The 16,888-nt window shown below is 40.3% G+C and overlaps 2 protein-coding genes across 5 annotated transcripts in view; one reads left to right on the top strand and one right to left on the bottom strand.

Annotated features, from left to right (window-relative positions):
- TTC3 (tetratricopeptide repeat domain 3) overlaps positions 1 to 9,465 on the bottom strand; it is a 134,627-nt gene extending 125,162 nt beyond the window's left edge. Inside the window, exon 1 of the mRNA XM_046001346.1 lies at positions 9,309 to 9,465. The gene's annotated coding sequence lies outside the window, so the exon portion shown is untranslated. The remainder of the gene's footprint in view (positions 1 to 9,308) is intronic.
- A 101-nt stretch (positions 9,466 to 9,566) lies between these two features.
- LOC123939618 (phosphatidylinositol glycan anchor biosynthesis class P) lies at positions 9,567 to 16,258 on the top strand. Of its 4 annotated transcripts, none has more exons than XM_046001348.1 (5): positions 9,567 to 9,647; positions 10,248 to 10,351; positions 13,349 to 13,421; positions 14,655 to 14,773; positions 15,857 to 16,258. In XM_046001348.1, exons 2-5 carry the CDS (start codon positions 10,270 to 10,272, stop codon positions 15,985 to 15,987), a joined length of 405 nt encoding a protein of 134 aa, XP_045857304.1. In that variant the 5' UTR covers positions 9,567 to 9,647; positions 10,248 to 10,269; the 3' UTR covers positions 15,988 to 16,258. The 4 variants fall into 4 exon arrangements, with proteins under 4 accessions (XP_045857304.1, XP_045857305.1, XP_045857307.1 ...); XM_046001349.1 differs by lacking the exon at positions 9,567 to 9,647 and adding an exon at positions 9,663 to 9,947; XM_046001351.1 differs by lacking the exon at positions 9,567 to 9,647 and adding an exon at positions 9,985 to 10,102.
- The last annotated feature ends 630 nt before the right edge of the window (positions 16,259 to 16,888 follow it).

Here is a 16,888-nt window from a genome sequence, read left to right as displayed (position 1 = left end):
ACCAAACCAGCAATCTGGAGGTCAATCCAGCCCAGTCTTTCAACATTTCTATCCAAACCACCAGAAAGTCCTGTCTTTTCTAGCTATTTAAGAAATCTAAAATTATCACACACACAGCTTCATGCCAGTGACACTGCCTTAATTGTCACTTCATCTTTTCTCCTCTGAACTAACTTAACAAGCAGCCTCCTAGCTGGTCACCTGCCTTCAACCTTAGCAGTCTCTAAAACTCTGATCATAACATTTCAGTGCTTAAAATCATTCAACAGCTTCCCTTCATCTTCAGAAAAAAGTACAAACTCCCTACCATAGTATGGAAGGCCTTTTTGTAATCCTGTTCCTGCTTTTATTCCCAGTCACTCGGCAACATGCAACTTAGAAGCCATTCATATTCAACTGCTTCTGATTCATAAACAAACCTTATTCTGCAACCAGCTAGTATCTACCAGTCCTTAATACACCATTCTGGGAAGCATTTCTTGATCTTCTCACAACTACCAAGTTTCTTTCTGCACCTCTTCTCTATAAAACCAGAGCATCCTGTCCATATCTTTTCGACAGCAACTCTCACACTGGTCATCACGGGTTTATCTTTGTAGACCAAGGGGTACACTGTGCCCTACTCATCTTGAGTCCCTCAGAATTTCCCAAATTTTTTATTCACACTCCCCAAGAACAAAACTTTGCAAAATGCACTTGCCACCTATACTGCTGTTGTTCGATATTTTTCTTGAGAATAACTCAACTTCTAACTTAGATGGAAACTAGTTTTAATAGAAAATTTGATTATCACAAGAAATCTTACATTTGGTAGGACCGGTTTGATTTTTCTAATACAAACTCAAATAAACATACTGCTAAAATTAAACATTAAAGGAAAGGACTTCTAATCCCATTAGTTACAATGAACTAATGGGGGACTCTCACTGCAAAACAAAGTAGATTCTAAACTTTAAAATTTTTTAAATTTTGATGAGCTCGTAGGAATAGGGAACATTTAAAGCCACCCTTTCCCCCAAAAAGAATAAACCTCTAGCTAAAAACTAAAACTGACAGTCAGGAGATACAAGTAATAATGCCAAGAGCAATAATGGACACTAAGCCCTGAGCCAGAAGCAAAGTGAGGAAACTGAGCGATGTAATGTAAATTCCCCAGCTCCCAATGGAAGCAGATAAAAATTCTATCAGAAGAAAAGCACCCCCAAATCAAACTCTCAAGATCCCACAGGGAAAGGTCCATCAAACAGGAGTTCATAACCAAAGATCATTAAGCAAAGGTGGAGTGGACCCACCATGAAGCAGAGACAACAGAAAGAACAAGCCATAAATTTAGACTCCTAAAGACATCAGACATTGGGACTGCCAGATACAGTCTACAGAATACCCATGGATTCAGAAACACAAGCAAGCAACATAAGACTATAAAAGAAAGACTCAGTATGTCTAGAAAAAGAAGTGGAACTTTGAAAAATAAAAAATATAACTGTTAAAAGTAAAAGGGAAAAAAAGGATGCACTTAAGATTAAGCACGGATGAAGAGAAACTGAACTAAAGATGTGCCTGATGAAATTACCCAGCACTGTAAATTCTGGTAAAGAAACAAGAAAATGAAAACTATAAAGATGAAAAGTAACTGACCTGGACACAGTTCAATATACATACATCCAATTAAATTTCTAGAAGGAGAAATAGATAAAATTAAAGATAATATTGCAAGGCTCAGAATCTTCTAGAAATCATGAAAGACAAAAGTCAGAATCAAGAAACATGTATCCGAAAGAGAATAAATAAAAAGTAATCTCCATCAGACTTGGAAGGGAAATAGCATAGCACCAAAGATAGAAAATCCAATGCAACCAAAAGAAAAAGAGTATTTTCTTCAAAGTAGGAAAAATAAAACTGGCAGGAGGCTTTGCATGTAGAGTATCTTTGTCATGCAGACAGAAAATAATCTATCAACCTAGAACTATATACCTCTTGAAACTCTCTCTCAAGAACAAGGATAAAATGAAAAAAATATTTTTTTAAATTTTTTTAGAAGACTTTGACAGAGAACGCATGCACACATATAAGCAAAGGCTGGGCAAATGGAGAAGGAGCAGACTCCCCGCTAAGCATGGAGCCCAACACAGGGCTTGAACACAGAACCCTGAGACAATGACCTGAGCCTAAGTCAGATGCTTAACCAACTAAGCCACCCAGGCACCCCTAAAAATCATTTTAGATAAAAACTGATCAGACTACCAAGAGACTTGAACTTCTAAAATAGTATCAATTAAAAGACAAACTGCTTGACTATATTAAAAGAAAAATCCAGTAATATATTCTTTATAACAGATATCTAAAATTTAAGGACATAAAAATAAATGAGAGTAAAACAAAGGAATAAGATATTTCAGGTAAATTTACCACCAAAAAAAAAAAAGTGGGATACATTAAATAGATACTAACACAGAAAGCAAAATCAGGTATAGAGAGGATGATGGCATAATAGAAAAGGTTCAATCTGCAAGGAAAACAATGTTAAACTTCACATACCTAAATCAAAGTCTCAAAATACATCAAAAAAAAAAAAAAAAAAAAAGCTGTCAGAACTACAGAAAGTCAGTTTGAAGGTGGGAGTGGGAGATTCCAACACATCTCTCTCAATTAACAACAGGGGAACAAAAATTAATGAAGACAATCTAAACACAATTTACAAACTTGAGCTAACAGATACATAACAAAATACACACTTGTCACAAGTACACACTGAGAAGTTATAGTTCACTATGTACAAGGCCCTAAGTTCAGGGCAAGCAAGTATTTTTTAGAAGATAAAATACATACTACATTCTCTGATAACACAGTTTAGAAATGAGTAACAGAAAGAAAAAATGTTAATGTAGATACTTTTGAAAATTAAACATATTTCAAAGAAAAATTTAAGACATGTAAGTCAAAGAAGAAATCAAAATGAAAATTTAAAAAGTATTTAGATTTGAAATTTAATGAAAACACTATAAACTGAACAATGTTAGGTAAACTGAAAATAAATTTGGAGCAAGTTTACAGTCTAACATACTTATACTAGGAAGTAACAATGGCTGAAAATTAGTAAGTTAAGCATGCAATTTAAGTTAGAAAAATGACGGATAAGTCCAAAGACAGAATACGTAAGTAAATAAAAGAAAAAGAATCAACTAACTAAAACACAAAAATGTAATAGAACTAATTAGGCCAAAAATTAACCACCTGACAAGATTAATTAGTTAGACGAAGTTCTGGCAAGATTAATCAAGAAAAAAGAGAAGCCACATCCAAATAATATTCAAAATGAAAAAGGGAACACTAACTACAGATAAAGCAGAAATTAAAAAGGGAATTAAGAAAATACCAAGAAAATGATGCTAATCAACTTAAAACTTTTGGTGAAAGACAAATTTCTTAAACTTACAAAATCGATTAAGAGAAACAGAAAATCTGATGTGCTACTACTACTCAACTGCTAATCACTACTAAAAATTATTAACAATTTACAATCCATCTCCAAAGAAAACATTTGATACAAATGATCATAGAGGTAAATTCCACCAAACTTTAAAGAAACAAATCACTTCAATCCAAACTGTCCCAGGAAAGGGGGGGGGTGCGCTATTCTCTAATTGGTATAAGGCCAGTATAACCTTAATGCCAAAATCAGACAAGATAGTCAATAAAGAAAAATGATGGTGATTTCACTCACAGACACAAAAATCCTAAATAAAATATTAGCAAACTCAAGCCAGTAGTTCACAAAAAGACAATTCACTAAGATCAATTTGGGTTTTCCTCAGTGAAGAATACAAAAGAGAATTAAGAATTTTAAAACATATAAATTGAAATTCATTACACATAACAGATTAAAAAAGAAAAACCCCAAGATATTCTTGTTTTTCTGTCCCACACAGAAAGCGTGTGCCAAAATTGCAAAGACTCCCCTAATGTAATAAAAAGTATCTACGAAAGCTTAAAACAAAGATTTTTAATGGGGAAACATTCCCTTCTTAAAATCAGGAATGAGACATGTATGCCCACTATAATCACTTCTAAAGAATAACCATAATCATTTCCATTCAACACAAATGTAAAAGTATGCCAGCGTATTAAGACCAGAAAAAAAAAATTTAAAGGGAAAATAATTGAAAGGAAAAACCAAAAAGTGTCAGTATTTGCAACAATATAATTATTTACATAGAAAACTCAAAAGAATAATAGAAACTATGTTAGAAATAATAAGAGTTTATCAAGTGATGGCTAAAGGTTAATATAAAAATCCATTAAATTTCTATTTGCTAACAAAAAAGTCAGAAAATAGAACATTAAAAAATAACACCAGTTATAAAAACAACAAAACTACTAGAAACATCAGAATCAACAATTTAAAGTATTAGATCTGTATGGAGAAAATTACAAAACTACATTAAAAGACATTAAAAACCTAAATAAATGGAAATACATACCATGTTCTCAGACAGGAAGGCTCAAAAATCTTAAAGATTTCAATTCTCCCTCAAATTGATTCAATAATTCCAATTAATTCCCAGTTTTTCACGTCACTTGACAAGCTGGTTCTTAAAACAAGAACAAAGGTCCAAGAACAGCTGAGATTCAAGATCCCCTGCCCCAAATGGCAAGATTTCTGGTAGAGCTATAGGATTAATAATTATGACAGTGTGGTATAACAACAGAGAGAGTCAAGCAGACAAGTGGCACAGAAAGGGGAGGCAGAAACAAACCCATGCTGGTGAACAGAGGGCCAATTCCATGCATGGTATAAGGACAGCTGTAGCCACAAGGAGAAAAAAATGAATGTGGATCACTGCCTTAACACTTTACACAAAAACCAATACCAGATGAATTATGAATTTAAATGTGAAAGGCATCATTTTAAAACTTCTAAAAAGAAACCAAGGAGAATGTCTTTATAATCCCAAGATCAGGTAAAGTTTCCAATTAGATTACATTAAAATTAAGAACTTCTGTTCACCAAAACACACCATAAGGAGTAAAAAGACAAGCCACGAATTTGAAGAAGATATTTACAGTGCATATAATCAACAAAGGATCAGTGTTACCAGTTTATTAGTTTTAAAAGACAGCCCAAGAGAAAAATGGGTAAAAGATAGGACCAGGTATTTCACAAAAGGGAAAGAGTTCATAAACATATGAAAAGATGCTCAAACTCATTAACAAAGAAATGCAAATTAAAACCACAAGACACATCATTTCATACCCATTTGATTGGCAAATATTAAGAAATCTGATGATAATAAGTGTTGGAGTAAATATGGATCAACTGTAACTCTTATACACTGCTTATCAAAGTATATAAAAATTGACAAAACTGCTGGCCAAAGTACAAGGTGGTACAACCACTTCAGAAAAGTTTGGTAAAGTTGAACATTCATACCCCATAATCCAGCGATTTGACCTTTAGCAAATAGTTTACCACAGTAGTATTCCAACCATTATTTTACTCACAAACCACTAAAAATGTTTTAAATCATTTTCACCCTAAGATGACATCTACAAGTGTTCAGCCCAACTTTAAATAATTGCAAATGATGAATTTCTTGTGACTTAAAGATAATCTTAGATATTATCTAAAGATAATGTAGTTTTGTGACATATCATTGGTTTAAACTGTTATAATTATTATAGCATAGGATTTATCAAAAATAACTGCATACACTGATAATCAATCATAAAATGTGAAATTGTAATTGCAAATGCAGCTCCTGAGATGGAAGTACCTGGATTAGAAAAGGCTCTAACACTATATATAGTGTTTTTTATATATATATATATATATATGTATATATATATATATATATATATATATGTATGTGTATATACACACACACATATACTGGATTTTAAATTATCTGTCTTCCATGGAGTTTTTCTGCTTGGGACAATACCTTAATAATATTCCATGTGGGAAAGTAGTATGCCTTCCTTACCTAAGGTAAAAGTGCTACTAGGAAAGGTAAAGTGGAAAGTAGGACCAACAAGAGGCCGCTAGCACAGGCCCCAGGCATTACCAATTTTAAAAAAGAGTACACATGGGATTTAATGATCTAGAAATCGATTCATTAATATCACTCCTGCCCAAGTACTTCCTAGAAATATCTTCATTACTCCTCTGGGGGGTCATAAACCCCCGTATGAAAATTAAAGAAATTCTTGGCAACTGTGTACCAGAAGATACGTACAAGAATCTTCATAATAGCAAAACCTAGAAACAGCCAAATGTCCATCAAAGAATGCATACACTGTGTAATATTACACAGCAGTGAAAATTAATGACTTACATCTATTCTCAATATCAGTCACTTAGAAACAACATTGAGTGAAATAAGCAAGTCTCAGAAAACTGTATCCACAATTCCTTTCTTTAAAAAACCCAAAGACAAAGAAACCATACAATACATTGTTGAGCAATATACATATATCTGAAAAAATTATTTTTTAAAAGCAAGGAATGACACAGACAATTCAGGATAGTCACTCTGGAGATGAACACATACAATATTGGTCATTTTGCTTCTTGGATTGAGGGGTGTACTGATTGGTATTCACTGTACTGTTTTGCTTCACAACTGCATATATGTTACATTATTTTATTTTTTTATTTTGTTACATATATTTTGATTGTATCAAATATTACATTGAAGAGGAAAAAAGATTTTTCAAAACCATTCATTATATTTTAAAAAGTAATTAAATCACCTCAACTGCCACTAAAGAGGTACATAAAACATACCGCGGAAACTACTATCTTTACATTAACCATAGGTGCCAAATACATTTTTACTGGAATTAATCTTATGAGGAGCACATGAGATGAAGACTGAGCCAGTTAGCTGTGAGAGATGAATCCATCTGACACAGGGCTAGAACAGAAGCCAAGGTGGCTACAAGCAAATTTAGCTGTAAGCTAAAGTTATAAGGAAGCTGGTCAGTAAAGAGAAGGCAAAAAATAAAAGCCTAGTAACATAAAGTATTAGCAAGGATGTGAGGAAATGAGTGTCCTCACTCAGTACCAGTGAGAGTGAAAATTAGTACAACCACTTTGTGAGCTTCTGTGATATTCAGTTATGTTGAAGATGCACATATCCTACTATCCAGCAACTCTCCTACTACGTGTATTTCTTAGAGAAACTTCCAAATGTGTGCACAAGCAGATAAAGATGTTTATTGCAGGATTGTTTTTAGAGTCAAAAACCAGAAACAACTTTGAAGTCCATCGATTGGGAAATGAACTATGGTATATTCATACAATTGGATTCTGTACCAGCAATTAAAATGAATGAACCAAAGATAACACAATTGCCCAATTTATTTATATATAAATCTCAAAATGTAATACGGATTTTTAAAATGCAAGTTGCAAAAAGACATATTATTTAAAACCATTGAGATTTAAAACACATACCACCACATATTGTTTATGGATTCACTGTGAACCAACTATAAAATATTAAAGGGAATGATATACACAAATCTGAACACAGTGGCCACCTTAGGGAAGGAGGGGCAGGAACTCGGAGCGCCTCCAACATCTGCAATTTTATTTCTTAAAATAAAAAAGGATTTGAAGTAAATTTGGCAAAATAATTACATTTGTAAATCTGAATCATGGGTTGGTTAGACCCCCCCGTGTATTTTATATGTGAAATATTTCAGAAATTAGAAAGAAAAAAGGAAATTAGGCAAAGGTAAGAAAATTGAACAAATGAACAGAAAGACACACCAAAACACAGCCTTAGAGCGCAGAGCACGAACCTTCGAGCAAGCAGCAGCGTAGGAGGTGGCTCTTTAATCGGTTTGAAGTTTCCTTCCCTGTGTATCCTTGTAATAAATCCCATTTCCCTTAGGATAAAATGCAAATTTCTTGCAATAAAAAATGTCCTAGGGGCACCTGGGTGGCTCAGTGGGTTAAAGCCTCTGCCTTCGGCTCGGGTCATGATCCCAGCGTCCTGGATGGAGCCCCACATCGGGCTCTCTGCTCAGCGGGGAGCCTGCTTCCTCCTCTCTCTGCCTGCCTCTCTGCCTACTTATGATCTCTGTCTGTCAAATAAATAAATAAATAAAATCTTAAAAAAAAAAATGTCCTAACTAGAGGTGTGACTATGAGAATACTGCTGCCAAGGGAGGAGTAAAAATCTGTACAATGTCTACCCTGAGTCTCCTCTCCAGGATGGTGGGCAGAATCAAGAGATAATTTATGAGAACGCGATACAACACTATACGAACCGTTAAGTATTATCAAGAACGCCCAGGCACAGCTAGAACGTATCTGCCCAGCTGGCGTGTGCGTATATTTTGGAGTCTGCAATTGAAGAGCTTTGGGCATCTTCGGCTCTTCTGGAAAAGGCACTCTGCACTGGTACCAGCCAAAATTCACCTACGCGTTGGCTCAGTTTTTGGCCCTTGGCTCCCCCCTCATTCCTCCCAGAATACGCTGGCTCCACAGGCCACACCTGACGTCGTCAACACTACGGAGCAGCTGGCCAGACCCGCCTCCGTCCCCCCTTCCCACCCGCGCCGGGGGAGGGAGGATGCTCCCGCGAGGAGGGAGGGGGGAAGCGCTGGGTTGATTTTGCCACCCCCGGTCCGCTCCTGGGAGGGAAGCCGCCCCCGGACTCGACTGCCACTCACGAAAACAGGTGGCGCAGACGTTAAAGCGCACAAAACAGAGAACGGGGCGCGCACGAACGTTCACGAACACTCGCGAATGAAAACGCGCACAAGGGAAATCACACACTCGACAGGACACAGGCGCGGCACGCGCGCGGGGACACGCGAGGGCGCACACCGGGGAGGGCGATGTACCAGGATGGGGGCACGACTGCAGAAGGCGCGGCCACGCGAGCGGGGGACGCGCGCCCCCCGGAGAGGAACGGTGACACAAAGGGGGGCCACCACACGGGCCAGAGGCGCCCACGCCGTCGCCAAGAACGGGAGCGACACAAAGAAGCCGGGAGTGGACACAAAGGCGCGTGCCCGCACGCCCGAACCCAGGGACCCCTCGCCTGTCAGGGGTGTCACCCTCCAGACGAGAGTGCGCGGGCGGCAGGGGGATGCGCCCACAAAGGGGCTACTCCCACCCTCACAGAGACGCCCCCGGGAGCCCAGGGAGTCTGAAGGGGCCCGTAAGACAAAAGGGACACACCCACTGGGGCCGACAAAGGCGGCCACACCCCCAGCGCCCCGACCCACGCAGACACACCGGGGGCACCACAGCGAACGACGCGGGGCGACGCGCACACACCCACACTCACCACACACCCACGGAGGGGGTGTGGAGGGCCCCTCTCCCCGGGCATCTCGGCTGCAGCGCGATAAGGTGACACATCCGGGAGCCCCGCCGCGCGCCAGATGTGCACTCACCGGGGCCCGCAGCCCCCGAGCCTCGGACGCGGGCCGCCGCCGCCGCCGCCGCCTCAGGCCCTCCACGTCAGCCAGCGGGCGGGCGGGAGCGGGCGGCGGCGCAGGCGGCAAAGCCCGTCACGTGGGCTGCGCACATGCGCAGTCGTGCAGCCGCGCTCCCTTCCGCGGCGGCGAGCAGAGCGATCCGGCGGTTCTCGGTGTTAGCGCGCTCTAGGCCGGCAAGGGTCGCGGTGCGCCTGCGCCTGGGCTGGGAGGGGGGCTGCCGGAGAGACCCGGCATTTCCTTTAGCTTTTCCTTCTCTCACCCCCGCGAAGGTTTTCCAGAAGGCGCCTGCGCGAGGGACTCGGCGCTGAAGTGGCCGAGCTGTCGGGAGGGGCCTGAGAAGCGAGGGCCTCCCCCCACCCCACAACCCTTGAATAAGAAACTGAAACAACCCCGAGAGGACCGGGCCTGGTCCCGGGCACGGTGGCCGGGCCCTGGGGAGGAGGCGCGCGTGCCCCGAACCCGGCCTTGCCAAGCCCTTTCCGCGGGCAGGCGACGCCTGCAGGCTAGGAGCGGCGTTCGTCCTTTCTGTACCCTCCCCTCCCCTCCACTGCAGGGTCCGCGCGCTCTGGGTGTGCCCTTGTGTGCGCGCGCACGCGAGGTCTGGGGTCTCGTGCACGCGTGCAAGCGGTGTGTGTTGCGGGTGTGTGCGCAGGGAGGAGGTGTGCAGTGGCTTAGGCAAGGAGAGACACTGCAGAGGCTGTCCCCGTAGCAAAGCGATGAGGCTACAACAGACCAGTGATGAAGGGGAGTGAGTCACTGATGATGATTGTGTTTCTTTCCCGCAGATTGTCTAAAGCCACAGGGAAAATGGTGGAAAATTCACCGTCGCCATTGCCAGAAAGAGCGATTTATGGCTTTGTTCTTTTCTTAAGCTCCCAATTTGGCTTCAGTAAGTGCTTTCGAATGGATGGCCAGGGCCTCTTTTCTGGTGTTCAAGGACAAGGAAATTACAGCATTTGTTCTTAGAATGTGCACATATGAGTTGTGATTCTTTCTACTCATGTCTTTTTCTAAGAAAACCTACAGGGAACTTGTGTTTGGTATTTTATATGCCTGACACTAGGGTAAGTATTCTCAAGAAATTATTTATACAGCACCAGACAGGACTGCAACGTGAATGAAACCTGGTCCCTGTGGTTCAACATCCCTGTGGTCATAGTCTTCTGGACAAGACAGACAATGGAATCTACAATTAACTGTGAAAAGAGCCATGGGAACCCAGTAGAGCAACATGAAATCAGACTAGGAAACAGGGTTTAGCTTTCTCCTCGGCAGCGAGAAGGAAGATGTGGGAAGGTTTTGAATGAAGGGTGTAGAGTGAGTAAGTTGGTGCAGGTGCAGCCTGTGGGAGGCGGGAAGCCAAGAGAATTAGGCTAGAGAAGCCATGTGCACTTTAGAGCCCTCGACCTGGCTTAGTTCCCAGAAGATCCTGTTTTCCAGATAAGGAAACTGATGCTCGCTGAGAGGCTAATGTGCCCAGGGTCACACAGGAGGCCCCACATCTCTCCTCTAAAGGATATGGGAATTATAAAGGAAAACAAGAGGTAGAAAATTGGGTGCCCCCATCCAACCTTTTGGAATTTTGTGGAAACCAGGGAGGTGAAGGAGTGGTAGTGTTTCTAAACCCTGACCATATTGGTACAGCCAACCATGCTGTTGGCAAGGGTAGTATAGGGAGTAAAGAAGTTGTGACTTGAGTTCAAATCCTGACTCCTCCAGGGACTAGCTGTGTCACCGGGCACCATTTGTCCAAGCTCTTGAACCTTCAGATTCTTCATCTGTAAAAGGGTGGTGATAATGTTTATTGAATGTTTATGATGTGCAAGACAGCTCTGTGAGGTAGGTATTGTTATTTCTGTCCTTATTTTATCGAAGATGATCCTAAGGCATGAGATTTTAAGAATGCGCCAAAGGTCATATTAGAGCTGGAATTTGAACCCAGACACTGGGTTGACTTCACTGTGCTGCCTTTTAGGGCAGTTCTGAGGAATAATTAATTGACTAATTAATTAATGTAAAGCACTTGAAACAATACAAAAGATTGATAAGTATTTCTATATAGTCTTGACTTTTACATAGTGCCTGGCATAAAGTAGATGTTCAATAAATTCTCATTGATTTAATTAACGTCAGTCACTTCCATTTATGAATTTATATTGTGTTTCCCTGTTCTTTGTATTTCATTTGTCTTAAAAGTTATCTACAAGCTACAAGCCTGTCCCATGCCATCTTTTCTCTCTACCATCCAGTCACACCAAATCCCTCACCAGATCCCTCACACTCTTCCTGTGGATCATGGCAGCGAACACCATTTTCTCATATTTCCTTCCTTCCTCATCTGCAGCCCCCAGACATACATATTTTTGATCTGGCTAATCTGCTACTGATTATTTAGGGTCCAGTTTAGTCACTTACTCCAGGAAATCTTTTCCTGACCATTAACATCACCTCCATCAGCGCCAGTGTGGGCTAAGATCCCTTCTTACATGCTCCTGTATCACCTTTTATTACACATTCACGCTTATCACAGTGTAATGAAAATGTCCATTTACTCGTCTCTATTCCCCTCCCCTAGATTTTAAGCTTGGGAAGGCCAGAGACCATGCCTTTTGGGATCACTGCTGTTTCTTATGCTCCTGATGTAGAATATGAATCCTACAACATCATCGACAGAGATAGTTTGAAATTTGTCTCTGCCCCTTACCTTGGGCAGAGTATGTAACATTTCTAAGACTTTATTTCATTTCATTTACTCTTCTATAAAAATAGCTTACATATCACATGATTGTTTTAAGGATTAAGTTAAATAATGCATGTGAAATGCTTTGAAGTGTGGGGAGTCTACAGTGAGTGCTTGGATGTTAGCTGTTGTTTTTACAAATTAACAATAAAGCGTTCCACAAAGACTGAGCTTGAGGGAAATAAGATAGTATTCTGGGAGATGAGGCAGAAGCCTATCATGAGGTAGATCAGAACAAGGGTAGATAAATTCACCTTTAAGCAACCGGTGTCTATAAGCATTTCAGCCCTGAGGTGATGAAGTATTGAACAGCTACTATATAGAGGGCAAATTGCTAGGTGCTGTAAGGATCACAACAATAGCTAAGACGTGATTTCTGCCCTGAAATTGCTTCAAATACAGTGTGAGAGTTAAGACATATTTTTTAAAAAGGGAGTAATGGGGAAATGGAGTTGTTTAATGTGCACAGAGTTTTAGATTTGCAGGATGGTAAAGTTCTAGAGATCTCTTTCATAGCAATGCAAATATACTACTTTTTAAAAGATTTTATTTATTTATTTGACAGAGAGAGAGAGAGGGAACACAACAGGGTGAGTGGGAGAGAGAGAAGCAGACTCCCCACCGAGCAGGGAGCCCGATGTGGGGCTTGATCCCAGGACTCTGGGATCATGACCTAAGCCGAAGGCAGATGCTTAACGACTGAGCCACCCAGGTGCCCCTCAAATATACTACTCTAAGTTAAGTGTCATAAATACTATAAGAATGATAGAAATAAGGAGCTAGGAAACTGAAAGAAAAGAAAACTCATTTCTGAGGTAATCAGGGAATCTCAAAGGAGCTTTTTGGGTTTTGTTGTTGTTGTTTAAAGATTTATTTATTTTAGAGAGGGAGCAAGAAAGTACACATGAGGAGGAAGGTCAGAGGGAAAGAGAGAATCTTAAGTAGACTCTGGTGGTGAGCACAGAACCTGATGGGGGCTCCATCCCACAACGCTGAGATCATGACCTGAGCCTCCATCGAGAATTGGACCCTTAACTGACTGAGCCACCAGGCACCCCACAAGCTTATTGTTTTATCTGAACCTTGTTAAATTAGATGCATACCTTATGACTTCGCTTTTTCTCTTGTTTTTGTTCCTCTCTGCAGTACTGTATCTTGTGTGGGCATTTATTCCTGAATCTTGGCTGCATTCCTTAGGATTAACCTATTGGCCTCAAAAGTAAGTTTAATGTTTTTCTTAAATAAAAATGTGTGAATACTGTTTTGAAGGATACAGTTTTTCCTTAAGACTGCCCAAATTGTAAATATTTATCCTTTTAAGATCCATAAATAGCCATATAGAAATTTAAAGCTTTTCAGAGGTCTATAGTGCTACATCTCTAATTCAGGATGGCAGAGTGAACATACATTCCATTTCCTCCCAACATCTTGCTAAGGTAACACTATACAAGAAAAATGTTTAAGGTATAAACCCACAGGAACAAATAATGGGAGAGCAGATAATTATCAAAAGAATTCAGGGGGCACCTGGGTGGCTCAGTGGATTGAAGCCTCTGCCTTCGGCTCGGGTCATGGTCCCGGGGTCCTGGGATCGAGCCCCACATCGGGCTCTCTGCTCCGTGGGGAGCCTGCTTCCTCCTCTCTCTCTGCCTGCCTCTCTGCCTGGTTGTGATTTCTCTCTGTCAAATAAATAAAATATTAAAAAAAAAAAAAAAAAAGAATTCAAGGTGGGGCACCTGGGTGGCTCAGTCAGTTGAGCGGCTGCCTTCGGCCCAGGTTATGATCTCGGGGTCCTGGGATCGAGCCCCGTATCGGGCTCTCTGCTCACGGGGAAGCCTACATCCCCCCCTCTCTCTCTGCCTGCCTCTCTGTCTTTCTTGTGATTTCTCTCTCTGCCAAATAAATAAAATCTTTCTTTTTTTAAGTGTTCAAGGAAATGATTGCAGACAGGGGAGAGGTAACTTAGTTTCCACATTTTCCATGGTGCTATGGTAGGGAATGATGCAGGATTGCAGCCTTTTTTTTTTTTTTTTTTTTTAAGATTTTATTTATTTATTTGACAGACAGAGATCACAGGTAGGCCGAGAGGCAGCCAGAGAGAGAGGAAGGGAAGCAGGCTCCCCGCTGAGCAGAGAGCCAGACACGAGGCTTGATCCCAGGACCCTGGGATCATGACCTGAGTGGAAAGCAGAGGCTTTAACCCACTGAGCCACCCAGGTGCCCCAGGATTGCAGCTTTTTACAACGCAGAGTACTAACCACTATACGATCAGGGCCAGGATTGCAGCTTTTCATTACAAGCCTTGTAGAATGATTTCACTGTCTTGTAAATATATGTATTATTTTAATTTTTAAAAAATCAGATTTAAAAAGCATGTTAACTCCGTGATGGTCTCTTGAGAATGATGACTCTTCAGGCAGTTTCTTATCTTCTTTAATATTTTCTTCTACAGATACTGGGCAGTCGCATTGCCTGTCTACCTCCTCATTACTATAGTAATTGGTTACGTACTCTTATTTGGAATAAACATGATGAGTACCTCTCCACTCAACTCCATCCATACCATCACAGGTAAATGTATATCAAAGGGGAGTGCTGGCGGGGGGCGGAGGGGGGGCAGGAGAGTAAGGTATTAGCAGTTTTATCAAGAAAAGCAGCAAAGAATAGGCTATAGTAGGTGACACGTATCAGCACAAGAAAAAGAATGTAGGAGAAATAAATACAAAGTTATACCAGAGGAAATGTTTATGTGGCAGAAACCAATTCTGATGAATATGCTACTTATAGCACCAGTCAGCAGGTGTATAATATGTTCCTTAGCAGCTGTGCCCAAGAAAAACATTTTATCCTAAACGGACGATGTTGATCGAAGAATGGCAAGTAGGTCCATGCAGACCTTGTCCGATAGAGGGATTTGAGAATGTGCATGCGCCTCAGGATCCTTGTACGCACCTGATCCCAGTTATGTAGATAGAAGAGCCGCAGCATGTCTTTGTAGTTTTTTTTTTTAAATTCCTCTAAGTCTAAAGAATAAAGTAAATTCCTGACCATGCTTAGATTCTAGGAAGTGAAGGGGTTTGGGGAGGAAATGAAGTGTTTTTTAAGTTGCTTGGTCTGATTTTTTTTCAAATTTTCAGAGCCTTTTTTTATGAGCCTATACAATGTACTTTGAAAACCAGTTCTAGTATTTTTATATTGCTTTCCGATAAAATACTGTATTCCCTGTCTTCTTGCCTAAAATTCTAGCGAATAGACAATTTGTGCAAAGAGGGGACCTTGTTAAGTTTGCATGGATGATTGTACCAAATGATTTAACCGTTTGGCGGTGTTGGGTTAAATATATTTTCTAAGCCTGGGTATAATTCTGTCCCTATGAGAAATGTGCAGGCGGAACTTTAATCATTATTGTACAGTTGAATGAAATGTTAATTTCTTATCCTAGTTAAACATGCAGAAAGTACTTTCCTGATTTTTATTCTATTTGGGACATTTCTTCTAAAGAGAGAATTTAAGTAATCTTTTAATTATGTTAAACATGGTATTTGTCATTATGCAGATATTAGCCTAGCAAAGTATTCAGTGCATTTCTGTAAACCACAAAAATGGTAGAAGAAACTGCTTGGGTAAGCAGAGCTTTTTGTCCTCTTCCGACAGATAACTATGCTAAAAATCAGCAGCAGAAGAAATACCAAGAAGAGGCCATCCCAGCATTAAGAGATATTCCTATTAGTGAAGTAAACCAAATGTTCTTCCTTGCAACCAAAGAACCGTATGCCAAAAAGTAAATTGCATGTAGACTAACACAAAGCATTTACTCTTAAGTTTTTGATGTAATAATTTGACCATAATTATTTTGACTTTCTCTCATACCCAATATTGAAGTGTTAAAAAAAATTTGTTGTTTCTTAGATTAAGTTCTATTAATATTATAAATGTTCTTGAGTATTAGTTATGAATGAACAGAATAAATAAAATACTGCATTACCATATTGCAGACTTGTTAAAAAATAAGTATTAGTAAAAGCAAGAAGTATCTCCAGAGAAGCATTCATGTTGTGATTTTTGTTTTTATTTTTTTAAAGATTTTATTTATTTATTTGACAGACAGAGATGACAGGTAGGCAGAGAGAGAGGAGGAAGCAGGCTCCCTGCTGAGCAGAGAGCCCGATGCGGGACTCGATCCCAGGACCCTGAGATCATGACCTGAACCGAAGGCAGAGGCTTTAGTCCACTGAGCCACCAGGCGTCCCTCATGTTGTGATTTTTAAATGGCAATTATGTCCTTCCCATTGTTTTTTCTTCGAGGCCCAGAATTCAAACTCTTAGATTTGGGAGAGGAGTACATTTAGTTTGTGTGTTCTTGCATCATATTTGTGTCTAAGACAGAAAGAAACATTTGTTGAGTACTTACTTCCGAGGTATTTTTCTGGTCTACGGCCATACCACCCTGAACGCGCCAGATCTCGTCTGATCTCGGAAGCTAAGCAGGGTCGGTTGGGCCTGGTTAGTACTTGGATGGGAGACCGAGGTATTTTTCTGGATGTAGCAAGGATAAGATTCTTTCTGAAAGAGCTTGCATTTTAGAGGCAGACTGAGACAGACTAAGCAAATAAACCAATATTATTTAATGAGTGCTATGCAGAGAATCAAGATATTACAATGTTCTAGAAAGTAAAGGGATGACTA

Source organism: Meles meles, chromosome 4, assembly GCF_922984935.1.
Source record: "Meles meles chromosome 4, mMelMel3.1 paternal haplotype, whole genome shotgun sequence".
NCBI classification, from domain to species: Eukaryota; Metazoa; Chordata; class Mammalia; order Carnivora; family Mustelidae; genus Meles; species Meles meles.
Note: the sequence above shows the minus strand (reverse complement) of the source record. Positions and strands in the feature narration are given on the sequence as shown.

Bases quoted from the DNA above. Each gene is read 5' to 3' on its own strand.
- LOC123939618 (XM_046001348.1), top strand. From the start codon at position 10,270: ATGGTGGAAAATTCACCGTCGCCATTGCCAGAAAGAGCGATTTATGGC. The intron at 13,422-14,654 runs GTAAGTTTAATG...TTTCTTCTACAG, and splicing joins TTAACCTATTGGCCTCAAAA to ATACTGGGCAGTCGCATTGC. The intron at 14,774-15,856 runs GTAAATGTATAT...CTCTTCCGACAG, and splicing joins CTCCATCCATACCATCACAG to ATAACTATGCTAAAAATCAG.